At 40.9% G+C, this 19,863-nt stretch overlaps 2 protein-coding genes across 5 annotated transcripts in view; one reads left to right on the forward strand and one right to left on the reverse strand.

Moving 5' to 3' along the window:
* LOC131354654 (carcinoembryonic antigen-related cell adhesion molecule 1-like) overlaps positions 1-19,863 on the reverse strand; it is a 95,940-nt gene that overhangs the window by 71,066 nt on the left and 5,011 nt on the right. The gene's annotated exons all lie outside the window — the stretch shown is intronic.
* LOC131354656 (uncharacterized) lies at positions 1,461-19,791 on the forward strand. Of its 4 annotated transcripts, XR_009204774.1 has the most exons (7): positions 1,461-1,996; positions 2,654-2,962; positions 16,144-16,211; positions 16,762-18,343; positions 18,421-18,738; positions 18,830-18,928; positions 19,027-19,787. XR_009204774.1 is itself a non-coding variant. In XM_058392570.1 (5 exons), exons 1-5 carry the CDS (start codon positions 1,948-1,950, stop codon positions 16,867-16,869), a joined length of 642 nt encoding a protein of 213 aa, XP_058248553.1. In that variant the 5' UTR covers positions 1,475-1,947; the 3' UTR covers positions 16,870-17,088. The 4 variants fall into 4 exon arrangements, 1 of the variants encoding a protein (XP_058248553.1); XR_009204775.1 differs by having other exon boundaries at positions 16,762-18,738; positions 18,833-18,928; positions 19,027-19,791; XR_009204773.1 differs by having other exon boundaries at positions 16,762-18,738.

The raw sequence follows: 19,863 nt of genomic DNA on the forward strand, positions 1-19,863 counted from the left end.
AAACACATCTTTTGTACAGGAAGCCATGAAATCATCCATGGAGACGAATCAACTATCACAGCACACGTAGGAACCTCAACACTGCTGCCATGCCACTCCACTGAGCTAAACACCATACCTAAAAAATTCCTCTGGAGGAAATACAGCAGGTCCAAAGCGACGTGGGACGATATGTCCATTGACGGACAGAAATTTCAGCTGCTTAACGATCACTTTCCAGGAAACCTCTCTCTTCTCATATCACACCTGAGTCAAGAGGATGAAGGAGTTTACAGGTGTGACCTCGGAAGAGATAAATACACAGATGTAAAGCTTGTAGTTAAAGGTAAACAACACGTATCACAGTTTTCCACAATTCTGGATTCTGATTGGTTAAAAGGTGTTGATTAATTTCCTAGAATAACAGCAGCTCTGAGAGAAGTAACTTACAGGTTTATATTAATGCACTCATTCTAATAATATGTTATAAGTCATCATTTGTATTATAACAAATTATTCAGGGACAATGTGGTTAATGTTAAGGTGGTTGCCAGATTTGGGTAAACTGTATCTTGCAGGTTTTTCACCATTTATGTCTTATGGATGAAAAACTTTGAATGATTTTCTTTTTCTCAGTAATATGAGAAGATTAGGTGGAGATTTTTATGTTTAAGAACTGAACATATCTCGTTTCATGAGCATTCCCTCAAAATTAAACTTTATTATAAACAGATACACCAATCAAGCATAACCTCAAGACCACCTGCCTAATATTGTCGGCCGCCCTTATACTGCTAAAACAGCCATGACCCCTTTCTATCAGAACCAGCATTAACTTCTTCAGCAATTTGAGCAACAGTAGCTCGTCTGTTGGATCGGATCACACGGGCCTGCCTTCACTCCCCACGTGCATCAATGAACCTCGGCTCATGACCCTGTCTCTGGTTCACCACTGTTCCTTCCTTGGACCACTTTTGATAGATACTGACCACTGCAGACCGGGAACACCCCACAAGAGCTGCAGTTATGCCTGATCATGGTATATGATCCATCATTCTGTAATTTTAATGCTTGTCAAATTGCTGTGGTTTAATTGGGAAAAAAAACACCTGGGGATGTGTTGTTATGGAACAAATATACTTTGGGGTAGTGACTCTGCTTCATCACTGATGACACCTGTACAACTAAACTAACACTAAAACATAACATTAAAAAATATTCTGTTGTAGTTGCTCCAGAGCCTCTTCCCTTCATCCCTGTCACCATGGTGACCGTCATCTTTCTGCACATGATCGTCGCTGGGGTCTACTGCACCACCAGAAAAAAAGGTACACACAATATTCACAGAAATTTATCCAACTAATTATATTATCCATATAAAAAATTTGAAATTCTTATCCACGTTGCTCTTAGCTTTACCAGATCCTGCACGAGTTCTCTACAGCACAGCTGGTGGAGATGGAAATGTGAATCTGGAGTGGTGAAGCTCTGCTGAAGAACAGAAGAAAGTTCATGGTGCTCTACAAAGCTAACAAATTTGTATCTGTGAAGAATGTGTGTTAAAATGTGAGCTTCTTAAATGAACAGAAAACTTCTTTTTATCTAATGGACTAACGAGTCATTAACATACTGTATGTGTTTATGAAATCATTTCTAAATAAGAAGTCTCTCTTGCGTTTTTTTGATGATGTCACCCAGTCCCTTTAGACTATATATATACACCTCCTACTAAAAAGACGCCCCCACCCTGGAGTGTGTGTGGTGCATTTGTTGTAATCAGGGTCATGGAGAATTCAGTGTGGGTGTGTGGCTTGAGCAACGCTAAAAGAGGAAGAAGTAACATTTCTCAGAAATCAAACTCTGCTGTATCTCTGTGAGTGTGTTTTGAGTCTCACACTTCAAAAAGCTGTCTGTCTGTGTGTGTGTGTGTGTTTTTGTTGTGAAGTCTGTGCTGTTTCACCTGTAAGAATGTTGTTGGGGTTTTATCTTCTCCTCATTGTGCTTCATATCATTGAAGGTGAGTCCTAAATGTAGAATCTTGCTACTAACTAACTACTGAACTACTAAATTAGTTTCTTTTTCTCATGTTTCTTAACCACGAGTAAAATCTGCCTAAAAGTAAAAATCAGCATGTTGTCTATTTATGGATTTAATGTACGTTAAATTACATTTGTAATAAATGAACTATAAATATGACCAGTGACCAGACTGACCTCTTTTTTTTACGGCTGTGTTTGTTGAACTGCCTCCTAATTTACCCAGCATGAACATGTACAAGGTTAAAAAGTAAATAAAATAATTTGTTATTTAAGTAATATATGTATTAATTTTTAATAAAAATAAAGTAATTAAAGGATGTGTGGTCTAGAAAAGCATATATGAGTCTTGTTTATCTGCTGATTTTATCTGTAAATGATAGTTCTAGTGATAGTTCTATGTAAACAATTCATATTAAAATTCTATATTTTTAGTTTATTTTTCATTCTTAAAATCAACAGAGCACCGTTTCACATAAATATCATGCAAATTGTGTTGACATCATGCCAGAGTGAGGAAATACAGCAGTGACATGATAATCTCTAATGTTTTTTTTTATGTGTCTTAAAAAACAGAAGTTTACATATTATGAAGAGACTGTGGGTTAAATATATTGTATGATTGTTTCATTGTGCAGGCTGCAATCTAGAAAACCATAAAAAAACAGAGAAAATTAATGCACAAGTAGGAGATGCTGTACTGCTGCCCTGCACTTGCTCAAACCTTCAGAACACACCTCGGAATCTGACTTGGAAGAAATACAACAAGAATAATGACTGGGATTTTATAGCAACAAACCAAAAGAGATTTCAGCTCAGTAACGTACAGGAAATCTCTCCAGGAAATCTCTCACTACTCATATTAAAGCTGACTGTGGAGGATGAAGGATTGTACAGGTGTCAAATTCGAGGTGAAGAATACACAGACATCATCATCACTGTTACAGGTAACTATTATTATTATTATTATTATTATTATTATTATTATTATTATTATTAATACATACTTCAGTGTGCTGGGATAATGCATAGACACTTTTACTATCCCCAAGTTACTATTATTTTTCTAATACAGCAAGTTTCCTTACGGATTTTCACCTTAAGAATAGAAATTTGCTTCGGCATACAAACATTTTCAGCACACGAATGAACCGAACTGAGCCGAATGGCAGCTAAGTTGCTCGTCCGGCCAGGAGGTGTTCAAAATTTGTTTGTGTGAGTGGAAAGTCAACCGAGGCGAGTTTATGAATTTTTTTTAGTCAGTTAAAGCTGTTTTGAAAGAGTCAACCCACGGTACCAATGTTGCCTTCTTCATGTGTTCAAAAGCTAGGTGATTTTTAAGGTGTTTTTTTGTTGACAGATTGGTGGCATGGGTGGTCTGTTCTATTTTTAGCCCAAGCTTGGTGGGACAACTTCCTGTGAGGACCCTTGACATGGAATGCTTGGCTTGGCTCAGTTCTTTGTACACTCAAAAAAATGAAATGTTGGCTTTACTTAACTTTTTTATGTCAACAGGTTCCACGTAACTCAGTTACATTGCATTTAAGTTACAATATTTATTTCAGTAAATGCAAGTTTATTACATAATGTTAATACAATGTTGTTTAGTTGAATCAAATTAACATTCCTGATTTTGATTTAATTTATAAAGTTAATTAAGTTCAATTATTCTAAAATTATTATTAAAAACAAAGAATCCAGTTTCATTGAATTATGTTTATTAAGTAAATTCAATGAATCAATTCAGAAATTTAACAACTATTTTCCTACAAAAATAATTAGTAGAAACCCACGTCTTAACTCAGACATGTCTAAAATCTGTTATCTTCACTTTTACTAAAAGTAACAAATCCACAAATAATAACAGCATGCTGTCTTTAAATGAAACAATTTACAAATGACACAAATAATGTGACAAGTGTTATAAAAAATAGTGTCTCCTTGAAACTGAAAAAAGCAGCTGCATTAGTTATTTAAAAAATTACAACAACAGCATGCTGCCTTTAAATGAAACAATTTACAAACTACATAATACAAGTGTAATGTGTTCTAAAAAAAAAAAAGTTGTCTCATTGAAACTGAAAAAAGCAGCTGCATCGTTATTTATAGCTAGATCAACACTGAAACAAATTTACCGGTTATCTTCACTTTTTATAAAAAAGTAAAAAAACAAAAAAATAATAATAATAATTACAACTACACAATACAAATGTAACATAACAAGTGTTATGAAAAAAAAGTGTGTCTCCTTGAAACAGAATTAAGCAGCTGCATCAGCTATTTAAGACCGAAACAAATTTACCATGGTCAGCAAATGAAAGAAATGTACTACAACAATCAACAGTCGAACAGTATTGATATAACTCCTGTCTTTAGGTTCTGACCTCAAGTTGCAGAGTTTATGAAAGGAGTTTATTTTTCAGGACCTGAACCTTGTTTGACAGCTTGTTTGCATTGAGCTCCATAAAAACCTTTTGAAACACTTCAAAAGTGTATTTCAGGTCTTGTGGGTAAGCCAAGTTTAATGCATAAATTAGACCAAGCATTACAGCACATGCATTTGCCACATTGTTAAGTTTTTCAAGCACTTGAACACCTTCAATGATGATCCCTACATCTTCATACGAATCTGTAGCATCCGCTCCTTCGTGTGCTATAACGTAGATTCCCAGGGTGGTGTTACGCATTGAGGTTAGAGCTTCATTTTGTTCAGCATCCTAAAAATGTCAAATACGAAAAGAAACAATTACCAAGAGTTCCAGGGTGAAAAGAATAAGGTTTTAGAGTAACACACAAGAGTTGTTTTTTTAATTTACTTACCACATACTCCTTTAGAAGGTTTGATGGGTGTTCATTGAGGTACACAGCAAGAGCTTTCAAGATGCATTCACGTTTTTTCTCAATGGTGATATTCTGCAAAATGTGAAATAAGAATTTGCATAGACTTGTTTTTTAGCATTTTAGACTTGTTACTGTACATTTTAAGTAGCATTATGCAGAGATTTTTTTCTGTGCATAAAGACATATACCTAGTCAATAACCTATTCTAAAAATTAAAAAGCATTAAACAATTCCAAGTAACATTTAAAGCTTCAGAAAAAGTACTACTACTGACTTTTATTACGTGCATAAAAATGAGCAGGAGACTGTCCAAAATGCACCATTTTAGTACAGGAAAAAAAATGACATAAGGGAATCAATCACATGAATCACATGAGTAAATAAGGATTGCATTTTCATTTTTAGATAAAATATTTTACATATTTTGATTTGTTGTCCGAAAATGTTTAAAATGAGGATGATTTTAGAGAACATACTTGATCCATGACTGAAAGGATGTTTGTGATCTTCTGTGCCGCAGCTCCTCCTTTCTTTTTGAAAATCCTGAGGAGTTGGTTTGAGAAATAATCCAGCTGACCCAAAAATTTTGGACATCAAAGGGATTGTTGTAATTCTTCTGAATTCTGCAGATACCTAATACAAATTTAAAAGGACAAATCAGGTTGGCTGGTAATAAATTTGTGACAGAACTTCTGATAGAATATCATATACCAACACTTAGTATTTCTTTACCAACACTTACAAAGAGAAAATTATCTAAAATAATCATAAGCCTTAAAACCATTTAAAGTACATCAGTTTCTTAATTTTAAATTACAATAACATTTAAGTATTTAACCACAGCTGATGATACAAAGACTTACCTCTCGTTCAGTAAAGAGTGCAGGCCATCTGTTCTTAAACTCAACAATGAAATGCATATCTTCTACCACCTCATGCCTTCGGTGTGCAAATGTTCTGTCCATCAGCACCTTGATAGCCTGTTCATTGTTTCGTTTAGTCACCTCAGACAGTAGGGTAATCCTCTGCTCTTCAAGGGTGACTTTTGTTTCACCTTGTGGGTAATCAGGACAGTAGTTGACCTCAGCGTTTTTTGGTTTCTTTATTTGGTTAGGACTTCCCACAGATCCTTTTCGCTTATGGGAGTTGATGCTGAGCTCAGAACATCCTATGTTTCTCAATTTTGTTCTGTAGTTTGCCATCTTATATTTCAAGCTAATTTTCCAGCCATAGTAGCTGCTCACAGAGCCTTTTTCTTTGAGGCATGGGTGTTTCTGTACCAAAGCTGCAGCAACTTCATCAAGATCTGCACTTGAAGGGTATGCCTTGAACTTTATTATTTCTGAGGCCAAACCATCCAAAATGTCAGATTTTAGCTTGTTATTGGGGCTCAAGACAGTGCCATCAGTTTGATATGCAAGTTGGAAGTTTTTTTTTGCAGTTGCATCTCTGCATCGAAATTAAACTGAGGAATTGGAAAATGTTCAGGCCATGTCTGACTTCTAACGGAGGATGCAGATTCTGAAGTCGAGTTTGCAGAAGACTGTGAGGATGACATTATCTCCGTGTCAAAGGATGACACTGATGAGGTCTCATTTAAGTCTGACACAGATGATGAAGAAGAAATACTTGAAGGCAAAAAAATGACCTTGAGTGTAAATCGGTCATGTATGTCTGAAGTTGAACTGAGGTTGACAAAATCATTAAAATCAGGATCTTTGTACTGAAGTCGAAAGTCTTCAAAGACTCACGGTTGTGTTTGGATTTCTCTTTTAAGGTCATTCAACGACTCTGGTATACCGGTTGGGAGATTTAACCTTTCACAATTATTTTCTCCAAAGATTACTAGAAGTTTGGCTGGGGTACCCATCGTGACAATCTCTTCTGAAAGAGAGAGAGAATTAAACATGTGTACAATTCCAGCAGACCATTCATAACTATTTACATAAAATAGTTTGCTAAATGAATTAGTTCAAGGAATCAGAGATTCCATTTTTAGTAACAAGGTTTTGTTTTCATGTTGTAATCATCCCAAAAGTGAATTTCATTTAAAATTTAAAACTTCAAAGACTTCAGTCAACACTGTATTTGTGTACTGTGATCGGCTTTACAAAGATCTCATCATACTGTCATAACAGGTATGACTTACTACGTCACAATGTTCCACAGGATTTCAGTGGCTAGTTATTACACCTCATCTATTAGTATGTGTCTTTTTAGGGTGATCATTCGGACACCTCCAACCAAATAATCAGCAAGAGGGTATGGATCTTTCAACTCATTGTGGGGAATTAAGCAAATTTCATGAGTTGGTACCAGTTCAAAGGCTCTGAAGTGCTCTCGATACCATGAACACATTTTCTTGGCAATGAAAGCTAGGCTGTCTTTAATTATACAAATCTGAGAAATCTCTGCAAATTCAGAAACACCACAAAGAGACCCATGGACAATTATCATGCCATTCCGATACATAATGCCACCATAAGAGACATTCTGAGCAACATTTACAGTGGTGGTATCAGGATATCTAGAAGACAGACAACGTACAATTTCCTCATTCATGACATCAACAGTAATGGGAGAGACACATGTGACCTGTAAGGTGGTCTTTTCAGGACTGGGTATATGCAGGTTATATCCAGTCATCAATTGGTGTTTACTTGCCAAAGTTAGTGTTATGTTCTTGAAGCAGGTTGTGTGCCTAACTACTTTGAAGTAGCTATGTTTAGCTTCAAAACGCAATGTCCAAAGACATGCTAAAGGACCAAAACAGCCAATCATTTCTGGATAGAGCTCCAAGAAGTGATGCTTTGGAAGCAATTGTTTAAGGGGGAACAGCTCCTGATATCTCTGACGATGTTCCGAAATTTTGCATTCCAAATATGCAATAGACTCATCTGTATGAACGAAAGACACAACCAGTTCAACAATATCTTTCAGGTCTAAAATCATAAGGTTCATCTGCAGGTACCAAATGCCCAATAATAAATGGCAGTAACCTTAACAGACACCAATTTTCATGTGCATTACCACCAAGTGATCTTCTGCTTGCAAATGTCTGTGGTACCACTTGAGGTCTATTTGTCTTATCACCCCACTTGAATGGGAAATTACTGATGAGTTCATTGAGCCTATCAAGAGACAAGATCTTCTTTGAAATAAGTACACCAAAGCACTCTGCTAGCTCAACTGGAACTATGCCTTCAAAAAGATCGTGGGCCAAATCAGGAGGATAGCCTGTTGTAACACTGAAATAGCTAAGGCTTTCAGTGAAAATGCATGCTTTTTTCACACCCATGATATTTACTTCTTTTTCTGTAGCAAGTTTCACATGTTCTTGGTGTTGTTCTGCTGTCCGAAGTATAAATTTGCCTGCCTTCACTTCAGTGGTCTGAGAATCTGAACGAGAAGCTGTACAAAATCGACAACAGTATTCACCTGAAAAGTTTTCAATGAAGCCAGCCACAGAATGTGCAGCAAGATTATCGGCCACAACACACTGTACTGTTCCCTTAAGAAACGTTCCTAGCTGTTGGACATACACACCTGACTGTTCCAAAATCTGTAAATCATGCAAAAGAGGTCACAAGATTTTCTCAAACCCGTATGTCTTCACGTCTTCCGTTTTGCACGAAACTGCAAGATAAATCAAAGACAAAGTTGACTGAAACATTGATGGTACATTACCCAAAACCCAATAGATTGCACATAGCTTGTGTTTCTTTCGTGATGTTCCGAGAGGGTTGCAAATTTCAAAGTCATCAACGTATAAGCACAAAGATATCCTTAAATCATCAGAGAAGAAATCATTTGCTTTAAAATACAGACCATCCTGAACTGACCTATACTGATGGACATCTCCTAACTGCTGAGAACTGTGACTTTCAACCATTTTGTCGAGTAGGTCATTCTGACAAAGTAGATTCTGTATAGACTGAAGTATTGGAACATACTGAAATGTCTTGTTGCCCTTGGTCTCAAAAACATATTCTACAGGGTCCACAACTTTAAAATTTTCCCTGTAATATTGCTTACGCTTAAATGCAGAGGCCACCATGTTTTATTGCAGCAAGTAAAGGGTTTGTTGCACTTAAAGATGTAACAAGGTCTTTGACTACAGATGCATCATCAATCTTGTGCTTTTGTAAAGTGTCTACAATAGTTCTGTGAGACAAAGGGCAAGACGCATCACTCGGTAAATAATGTAAGTCCTCCAACAACTCATTGACTGCTGAGCCTGGAACATGGTAGTGGTTTTCCAGCTTTAACAGCATGGAAGCTAATTTAATCTCTACAAGCTTTGGCAAGTTTTCTGGAACCTCTTCTACATCAATCCATGTACATCCACTAGCTGAGATGTTTCATTTTCTTTGTTTGAAGGAGTATCATCAGATGTAGTCCTAACCTCTAGTGTTTTGACTATTCCTTCCTTAAAATCTGTCAATGAACACTGACAATGTTTTCGACTCTTATGTGATTTGAATGTGCCATACACATTTGTTTTAAATAAGCAGGCCTTAAACATACAACTTACTGTCTCATGGCTGTGCAAGTGGTTATTTATATGAAGAAAGTAATCATTTACTGAAGGAATGGCAGTTACGGCACAAACATGACAATTCATCACAGTACCTTCACTAGAATTTTGTTTTTGATGTGGCTGCTCACTGCCATGTGATCGGCTTAAGTGGGACCTCAGTGCAGTCCAGGTTTTAAAAGTGCATGGACAGTAAGAATATAGACATGGATATGATTGTCTGTGGCCATAGTGTCCGTGTACCAACCTGAAGTGTTTTAGAAGCTGTGATCTAGATGTATAGGATGAGCCACAATCTCTGCACAGCCACATGTAGAACTCTGAGGAGGAAAAAGAAAATGTGATACACAAAAAAATAATATTAAGAAGAGGAAAACAATATTTCAAAAAAACATCAACCACTAAACTTGGGTAAAATGTGTTGGATGACCTAACAAATGAGCTTAAACAAGATACCTAGATGCCATCTTTTAAGTGTGAAATATGTTTATTTGTATTATTTTGGCCGTCCAAAAACAGAAAGCACTTGACAACAAATAAGAATGTGTAACGCCATTTTAACGAATGAATTATTTAAGAATAACTTTTAGAATACATTTTCTAAGACTGATTATTTTTATAACTGATTTAAAAACATATTTTGCAAACAAAACTCATGCAAACTAGCAATTTAATGAATCACTTGCATCTTTGTGTAAGGGGATTCAAATATTATCAAAGGTTAAAGTATCAAATATTACATAAGAGCAAAAGAAAAGTGAATGTAACTAGCAATAAAGTGAAAACAACATGAGTAGGCCAGCTTTATTAAAATACCCCAAAAAACATCAGATCATACGTGATTAACCATTCTAATCTAATCCCAGCCTCAATATAATAATATAAAAGTTAAAATATCTCACCTGTGTGTCGACAAATAAAATAAACTTCGCTTGCAGGCTCCGTTTGCACGTTTGAATTTCGTTTGGTAATATGGCGCTAATCTCAAAAAAAGCTGAGGGGGTGATCGTTGAATGTGCATTCCATCTGCGCATGTGCGGATATCACTCCACCTGCTGACGAAGGTGTGGTACTGCAGAAGCAACACAACTCCATTTCATTCATTTAACTTACGTGAGCTGTGTGTAAATTTGAAATTTAACTTTCTCATGTTGTCAACATGACTCTTTTAAATTTAACATACAAACATAAGGGAGTTGTTTAATTTAAACACATTTACATTCTTTGGACCAACAGCAGCCACATTTCATTTTTTTGAGTGTAAGCAGAGGCACTTTGTATTGGTCATATTGGTCATATTTTTGGGTGGCTGGAATGGATTATCAGCATTTACATTATTTCTTATTGGAAAATTAGTTTTGCAATACAAATTGTTGCCTTAAGAACTTGCCTCTAGAATGAATGCCTAGGTTCCACTGTATGTACCTATTATACCGCAATGATTATGTAACGTCTCCCCACGGCCGACTCATTTATAGTGGCCTTAAGGAGCACTTTTGACCACCCATCTGGGGCGAGGGGCCTAACCTCATCCCTCCTCCGCATGCGCCAGGGTGTCCGCTCAGTGGCTAGTTATACTGTTGAGTTTCGAACCCTGGCGGCCGGCTCGGGCTGGAACGATCCGGCCCTCCGGGAGGCCTATGTTCAGGGCCTTTCTGAGGAGTTAAAGACGAGTTGGCAGCTCGTGATCCTCCTCATGACCTGGAAGCCCTGTATCATCTCGCAATCCGCCTGGATAATCGCTTCCGTGAACGCAGAATTGAACGGCAGGCAAGCAGGCAGTCCCAGAGTCAGGGCGTCCATGCTCGATCATCTTCCGAGTATTCCGGGTCCCATGAGACTTCCTCAGAACCCATGCAATTAGGGGCTACGGGTTTAACACAACAAGGCGCCTCATCTCATCTAGAGCGGCCCCTGTCGCAGACCTTTAGGCCTGCCACCAGGGGGGCCCAACCGGTCAAGATGTTAAAAGGCGCGGGCCCTCCCAGGTAGGGGGGCCTGGGTTGGCCCTAGGTGTGGCCCCTCACAAGTCCGGCCTTTTCTTAGAGGCCGTCCTCATCCTGGGGGATGATAGACAGGTAAACTTCCGGGCTTTTGTTGACTCGGGAGCGGCAGGTAATCTCATTGATGAGGGCTTAGCCCGCAGAGTGGGGGTCCGGCTGGAACCACTAGCACAACCCCTACCGGTTCATGGCCCAGATGGGCGTCCCTTGGCCGCAGGTCCCATAACCACACAGACAGCTCCACTTCTCCTACGCATTGGGCGCTACACGGAGAGTCTGTCATTGTATGTGACTAAGGCTCCTGAGCTACATCTAATCCTGGGGTTCCCCTGGTTGCAGCAGCATAACCCTCGCATAGACTGGGTCACACAGTCAGTCTCTGTTTGGGGATCCCAGTGCCCCCAGAGCTGCCTCAAAGAATTATACACCTCTACACCTCCCCTACCGGGGCCGGTGGATCTAGCGGCAGTCCCGGAGGATTACTGGGATCTCCAAGAGGTCTTTTCTAAACAAAGGGCCCAGGCACTGCCTCCTCATCGACGCTTTGACTGTGCCATCAACTTGCTTCCAGGTGCACCAGAGCATAAAGCCATGGACCAATATATCCGAGAGGCCTTATCCCTGGGACACATCCGCCCCTCCACGTCACCAGCGGGAGCGGGCTTCTTCTTTGTTAAAAAGAAGGATGGGAGCCTGCATCCCTGCATTGATTACCGCGGCTTGAATGCACTCACCGTAAAGGACTGCCACCCTCTTCCCCTGATGAACTCGGCTTTTGACCACCTGCTACAGGCCAGGTTTTTTTCCAAACTAGACCTCTGCAGTGCGTACAACCTGATTCGCATCAGAGCAGGGGATGACTGCCTTCATCACTCCTTCAGGGCATTACGAATACCTGGTGATGCCCTTTGGCCTAATGAATGCAGTCTTCCAACGGCTCATTAATGAGGTCCTCAGGGAGACTTTGAACCACTATGCGTTTGTGTACCTGGACGATATTCTAATCTTTAGCAATTCATTAAAGGAACACATTGTACATGTCCGTTGGGTCTTGCAGCTTCGGCCTCCAGAACGGCCTCTACGTGAAGCTTGAAAAATCTCAGTTTCACGTGAGCACCATCTCTTTCTTGGGCTTCGTCGTCTCTCGGGACGGTCTCAGCATGGACCCAACTAAGATCAGGGCTGTCAAAGAGTGGCCTCAGCCTTCCTCAGTCCGTGCGGTACAACGCTTCTTGGGCTTCGCTAATTTCTTTCGGCGCTTTGTGCGCAATTTTAGCTCCTTAGCCAGCCCGCTGTCTGCCCTGACCAGGAAGTCTCAGGGCAGGTTCACATGGTCCGTCCAGGCACAAGAGGCCTTCGAGGCCTTGAAAGAGAGATTGATCTCAGCCCCAGTGCTACACATGCCAGACCCAGAGGTCCAACTCACAGTGGAGGTTGACGCTTCAGACTTCAGACTTCAGGAGTAGGGGCTGTCCTCTCCCAAAGGTCCGGTCCTAAGAAAGAATTGCACCCCTGTGCATATTTCTCTCACTGACTGACGGCACTGGAGAGGAACTATGATGTAGGGGATCGCAAGCTCTTAGCTGTCAAGCTGGCTTTAGAGGAGTGGAGGCATTGGCTGGAGGGGGCCAAGCACCCGTTCCTCATTCAGACAGACCACAAGAACCTGACCTACATCCAGCAGGCCAAGCGCCTGAACCCGCGGCAGGCAAGGTGGTCCCTATTCTTTACCCGGTTTGATTTTACCCTCTCATTCAAACCCGGCTCGAAGAACGCCAAACCAGACGCTCTCTCCCGCCAGTGGGATGCCCCGGCAGAGAACCCAAAACCCCAACTCATAATTCCACCATCTCGGATTGTGGCACCTCTACGTTGGGGTTTGGAGGAGGTGGTTCACCAGGCACTCCGACAGGAGCCTGATCCGGGGGGCGGCCCACCCGATAGACTCTACGTCGCGACCCCGGTCCGACCACAGGTTCTTGCCTGGGGCCACACCTCACCTTTCGCTGGGCACCCAGGCGTTGTGAGAACCTTAGAGTTTTTGCGCCGCAGATTCTGGTGGCCCTCCATGGATCGAGACATTCGGGCCTTCGTGGCTGCCTGCCAGACATGTGCTCGAAGCAAGGAACCCCGGACTCACCCACAGGGCCTGCTCCGCCCCCTACCCATTCCAGCTCGCCCTGGTCACACCTCTCCTTAGACTTCATCACTGGCCTGCCACGTTCCCAGGGAATGAGTGTAATACTAGTGGTGGTGGATCGGTTCTCTAAGGCAGGCAAATTTATCCCTCTGCCTAAACTTCCTTCAGCTAAGGAGACGGCAGAACTCCTCCTTCAGCATGTCGTTCGAACACACGGCTTCCCTTTAGACTTGGTATCGGATCGGGGTCCCCAGTTTGCTAGCCGTTTTTGGAAGGTCTTTTGCCGCCTCATCGGTGCTTCCACCAGTCTTTCATCAGGTTTCCACCCTGAGTCCAACGGTCAGACTGAGAGAGTTAACCAGGACTTGGTTCGCTCTCTCCGGTGTCTGGCTACCTCCAATCTGGCAACATGGGTCAGACACCTGATCTGGGTCGAGTATGCCCACAACTCCCTTTGGCACTCTGCTCTGGGCATGTCGCCTTTCGAGTGCCAGTTGGGGTACCCCTCCCCCATGTTCGTCGAGCAGGAGAGGGACCTAGGGGTCCCAGCAGCGGAGCAAATGGTGGCCCGCTGCCGCGGGGTCTGGCAGAGATAGCCGGCAAAAATAGCCCTCCAGACAGCTGCTCAGAGGAGTGCCCGTGCAACTAACCGTAAGAGGCGTGCGGCCCCCACCTTCCGCCCACGTCAGAGAGTTTGGTTGGCGTCCAAAGACCTCCCCTTGCGAGTGGAGTCCAAGAAATTGGCACCTCGTTATATTGGGCCCTTTAAGGTTTTGCGGCGGATAAATCCAGTCGCATACCTCCTGCAACTCCCCCGCTCCTTGAGAATCAACCCCACGTTCCACGTCTCAAGGCTGAAACCAGTCCTTTGCAGCCCCTTAGCACCTCCTAATGACCAGGCCCCACCCCCGCCGCGTCTCATCGATGGGGCTCCGGCTTTTACAGTGCGACGGATTCTGGACTCCCGACGCCGTGGGAGGGGCGTCCAGTATTTGGTCGACTGGGAGGGCTATGGCCCAGAGGAACGGTCGTGGGTCCCGGCCCGGCACATCCTGGACCCGGAGCTGATTAGGGCCTTTCGAAGGGACCGGGCGGCAAACTTGGGAACATCAGGGGCCGTTCCTAGACAGGGGGGTACTGTAACGTCGCCAGTGCCTTCTCAGGCAAACACACGGCCACCAGCACGCTCTCTTATAGCCGCCAGCTCACGCGCCCGCAATTGGCGCAACTCGTGGCACCTGCATGCGTTGCTACTTAAACCACAGAATTCCTTCACTCCGCGTGCGGACATAGTCTGTGCTAGAATGAGGCTGGTATGCTGTATCGAAGCGCATAGCGTGGCGAGAGGTAATATCTAGAGGTCTAGGATTACTAAAGGCATCCCTTATTCTCTTCTCGGTATTTGTATCAGAGCGCTAGGTGCTCTGAGAGGTAATATTACGAAAAGCAATTTAACAAGTTTTCACTAAGCTCAGAATACGGTAACTCGTATCGGAGTGCTCAGCTCCCCGAGAGGTAATCTCGATAGTGGGCGGCGCACGAGAGGCTCAGCGGCGTAGCGGTGCAGCTTCCTGATCCTCTCTTGCTCATTTCCCCAAGTCACTCTACTGGCTTTGCTTGGTGAAGTGGTAGTGCTTTGGGCATGTGTCTAGAGATTGCAACCTCCTCGGTTTGAACCTTGCTCTGGACGTGCCTTCCATACACCAAGCACTCCACTCTACTTTTCATCTGCACTCTATTAAAACTCTCATTATCCCATTATATTATTCTCCTATCCTTCATAACTGATACACCCAACAATTCTACTATACACTGCTTCAGTTGCACACTTTCCCTATCTTCTCCGGGCACCAGTCCGCTCTCCCCTCAGCATCCTCGTAGAGGACGGGGCTGACCCGGTACTTCCCCCTTCTTAACGTACCGAAGATCCCCCCATAACAGATTAGCCAACTATTGCAATTGTTATTAAAGTAAATATTTGCGAGTGCAGTTGGAGAGATGTGGGCTGCAACATGTGCTGACAGAAAGAGGTCATACTTTTTATCCAGTTGTGTTTACATTAACATTGTGGAACATCTGGTACACATGTTAATTAATTGTTATTTCTTATATTCTAGCAGATATAAAGAGACAAAAAGCAGCTTGTCATGTTATTGAGAAAATGAAGAGTCCCATGTCTCCTCTCACTCACACTGCAGACTCCTTCCATAAAACCTTCACCATATTCCAAGCGCATTAATACCAACCAGTGATTTAGAGCTGCAGTACAGGCAGAACTGATGTTAGAGAAAATTAGGACATCTCCTGACCAATCAGAATAGAGAATTTAACAGTGATGTAGTGTAGACAAAAAAGCATCTACTGAAAAGTGCTTCCTCACACTGTATCAGCATTTCAGTTCTTGCTCTCTATATTTCTAGGAGTAAAAGATACAGAACCACCTAAACTGCCAATCAGCACTTACCTCTCCTTCATCCCTGTTGTGCTGCTGCTGGGAATTGGAGGAGTCATTTTTTGGAGATACAGAGGTGCATAAGTGTAGATATACAGTGTTTTCTGTTGTGTGTGTGTATCTCACTCTGTCTCTCTGTGTATTTTATTCTGCAGTAAAGAAACGAGAGCAGACACCGAGCAATACAGGACCAACAGAACAGAAGAGAGAGCAGGAAACACAGGTGAATACACACACCTCTACTCATGTCAATTAATACATTAATTTTAGTTAGATTACATTTTTTGTATTATTTATTTCATTTCATATCTAGAATATATATATATATATATATATATATATATATATATATATATATATATATATATATATTGACAATATAGTGTGTGCAATATAGTGTGTGTGTGTCTCGTCCACTGATGTTGGACAAGAAGGCCTGGTTCTAATTCTAAGACTGCTCTAATTCATCCCAAAGGTGTTCTATCTGGTTGAGGTCACGCCTCTGTGCAGGTAGTTCATCCACACCAAACTCGCTCATCCATGTCTTTATGGACCTTGCTTTGTGAAGTGGTGTGCAGTCATGTTGGAACAGGAAGGGGTCATCCCCAAACTGTTCCCAAAAAGCATGAAATTGTCCAAAATGTCTTGGTATGAAGCTGAAGCATTAAGAGTTCCTTTCACTGGAACTAAGGGGCCGAGCCCAAGCTCTGAAAAATCACACCTGAATAAATATACACATAGTGTTTTTGTGTGTCTGTTTGTGTGTTTTTCAGGATGATGTCATCATGTACACGACTGTGGTCCACACTAACACACCTCAAAGACCCAAAGCTCTCAGCACCAACGAAAGGACAGAATATGCCGTCATCAAATTACATTAACAGTCATTAGACTTCTTTAAAGTCTGCACAACATGTGCACCAGCTCTTCTTCTTCTCAGCTTGTATAGCATGTGTACATGTCTTTATTAATTCTACACACATTGTACATTATATAGTAAGTCGTTAATGTGAATTTTGGGGTGGTTTTATTCTGTTGTAAAATTGTTTCTCTTTATGTAGTGGTAGTATCAGAAAAATGAATAAATAATGAATAAAATAATAAAATATAGAGGCAAAATGTCTTCTGAGTGCCAAATGTTAAAAAAAAATTGAATATAATGTGTAAAGAAACAGTATGAACATGAATAATAATAATAATACAGCAGAACTGAGACAATCAACAAAACTAGTTACACCATAACTAGACTTACTCAAGCTAGCTAGAATTGCAGAATGGGGCAATCTGTCAATATATTCCACAGCATTTCATGGAGCCGTATGACTTTCTGATCCGTTCCAGCATATTTTTCTACTTTATTTCTGATAGAGTGAAAAAAATGCATCTTTATAGACACCACTTTGATAATGGTATTCAGTTTGCTCTCATGAACATGAACGTTGAAGAATCCATTCCTGTTCAGAGTCATGATTTAACCGGAATCGGTGTAGCTGACACCAGCCTCATGAAGTCATATGACTAAACCCCAGCCTCCAGAAAAAGATCTAGGTGCTATATAAGAGAGGAAAGAGGAAATTCCAGGGTGTAGTGTATGTGTGGTTAATCTGCACAGCTAGCTTTTAAAATAATGAAGATGACAAAAATATTTGTATTTGTGGACATGTGTCTATTTATATTTAGCATTAAGGGATAAATTTAGGTTCTTCTTTAGCTCAGTGAAGTGGGCAGTGAAAGGGAGTGAGGTGCTTTCCAATCCATTGCAGAAAAAACTGCATTTAACTTCTTTCACTAAACTCGTACAGGAGTGGATCATACATGCTAATGATGAACGCTTCTTTTCTTCTTCTTCTTGTGTTTCATCTTACTGCAGGTAAGTCTTATTAACATTGTTGTTCTAGGCTTCTTTACTGTAATAACAGACTGAAATGCAAAGGCAAAAGCTAATTTGAACCCTCAATACAAATCAATATAAAGTTCTTCTGAATGATCAGAAACATTTCCATTATAGTGGGTGTGGTCTTGTCCAGGATGACCCAGCCCACTTTACTCAGGTAATGAGAACTCATTGAAAAGTCTGATTAGGATGAAAATGATATCACAATTAATCAACTCTACCTGTGAACATGTGGACAAATCTGTTCTATGGACATTTAACAACTTTAAATAGAACTAGAAATGGTTAAAAATGCGTAACTATTTTTAATAATTGAAATCTGCAGGATGCAAATTGCTGTGGTGGGGTTGCGCTAATTTTCTTTCTACACTTTGAATAGTTTTTTCCCCGTTTTTTAGTACAAAGCAGACATGTTAATAACTCAGTCACGTTTGCTGCCAACAGCTTTGCTCCAGCTTACGGTAAATTACGTTACATAAATCTGAAATACCGTAAATCTGATTTGATCTGGAAATGTGTTAATGAAACTTTTCTTCAGGCTGCACTCTGATAGAGAACATGAAGACAGATTTCATCACTGCACATGAAGGAAGCTCAGTGCTACTGTCTTGCTCCTGCACTGAAATACACACCAAACCTGCAACATTCACATGGAGGACAAGAAATCCAGGCAAAATCACATGGCACGTGATATCCAGTGAGAGTGAGAGGTACAGGACACGAATTCAGCTGCTTAATACTCACTCTCCAGGAAACCTCTCTCTACTCATATCCCACCTGACTGAAGAGGATGAAGGAGTTAACATCTGTTTCCTTGAGAGAAATCAGTACAGATACATGCGGCTCACTGTTAAAGGTAATTACAACCTGGAATCATTTCAGTTGAAATATTCTGCCTTCATGTAGCTCACTGCATTTGTATTAGTTTGTTTCTGGTATGTTTGCAGCAGTGCATGGAAAGAGCATGCTGTACTTCCCCATTGGAATATTTGCTGCAATCATTTTCCACGTCGTCATCATTGTCTGTGTCATAAGGAAAGACCAAAGTAAGATGACCTCAACTAAGCTGTTATTAATAAAATTATTGTATTTGCTGTATGATCATGTGCTTTCTCAACAGTTTTGCTATTTTCTTGTCTCCCAGCCTCTGTTTCAGGTCCTACTAGAGCACACTATAGCTGTACTGATGAAACAGTGAGTCTTCAGTAAAGAAAATCAACAAACAGAAGAACAGCAACTTATATAGATTAATAATGAACAACCTACAATACTGAGGAGATCTCCAGCTACTGACCTACACACCTGAATAACTCACTAGCTTCTGACCTGTACACCTGAAATGACTTTCCAACCTACCAGATAATGGCATAGAAAGCTGATCAAACTGACCAGCTACTGACCAATACCCTTGAATAATTGCTTGAACAACTCGCTATCTTCTGACCTAAACAACTAATTATCAGGCCAGCTAGTTACAGGCACATTTGAACACAAGATTAACTACAGACCTGCACACCTGATCAGCTCTCCAGCTACAGACTTACACACTAAATAAGCAAGCGATCTACTGATTTAAATAACTGATTAACTAATAAGCTACTGACATACTCACCTAACCAACTCACCAGCTATTGACCTACACACCTAAACAACTCACAATCTACTGACCTACACACTTGATCAGTAGAACAGCTACTAACCGACAGACAGCAAACTAGATACCAACCTATACATCTGATGTAAACCTACACACCAGTTCAACACAAACCTTTATTACATTATCTGCCAGTATTTTTGACCAACTATTGACTGAATGTCAGTAATTCAGAAATCACATCCAACATTCTACTGACTGAATTTATTACATTTGTGACAGCAAGCAGAGAAAAATGAACAAATAAACCTTCCTTAATTTGCATGATTGTGTTTTTGTATTTGTTTAAGAGGGCCTGTGTTCCTTTCCTCATTTTTTTAAGCAGCA

This window comes from Hemibagrus wyckioides, linkage group LG06, assembly GCF_019097595.1.
Source record: "Hemibagrus wyckioides isolate EC202008001 linkage group LG06, SWU_Hwy_1.0, whole genome shotgun sequence".
NCBI classification, from domain to species: domain Eukaryota; kingdom Metazoa; phylum Chordata; class Actinopteri; order Siluriformes; family Bagridae; genus Hemibagrus; species Hemibagrus wyckioides.

Excerpts from the sequence above, each read along its gene's own strand:
- LOC131354656 (XM_058392570.1), top strand. The coding sequence starts at position 1,948 with ATGTTGTTGGGGTTTTATCTTCTCCTCATTGTGCTTCATATCATTGAA. Across the intron at positions 1,997-2,653 it reads TGTGCTTCATATCATTGAAG|GCTGCAATCTAGAAAACCAT; the intron begins GTGAGTCCTAAA and ends TTCATTGTGCAG. Across the intron at positions 16,212-16,761 it reads AGAGAGAGCAGGAAACACAG|GATGATGTCATCATGTACAC; the intron begins GTGAATACACAC and ends TGTGTTTTTCAG.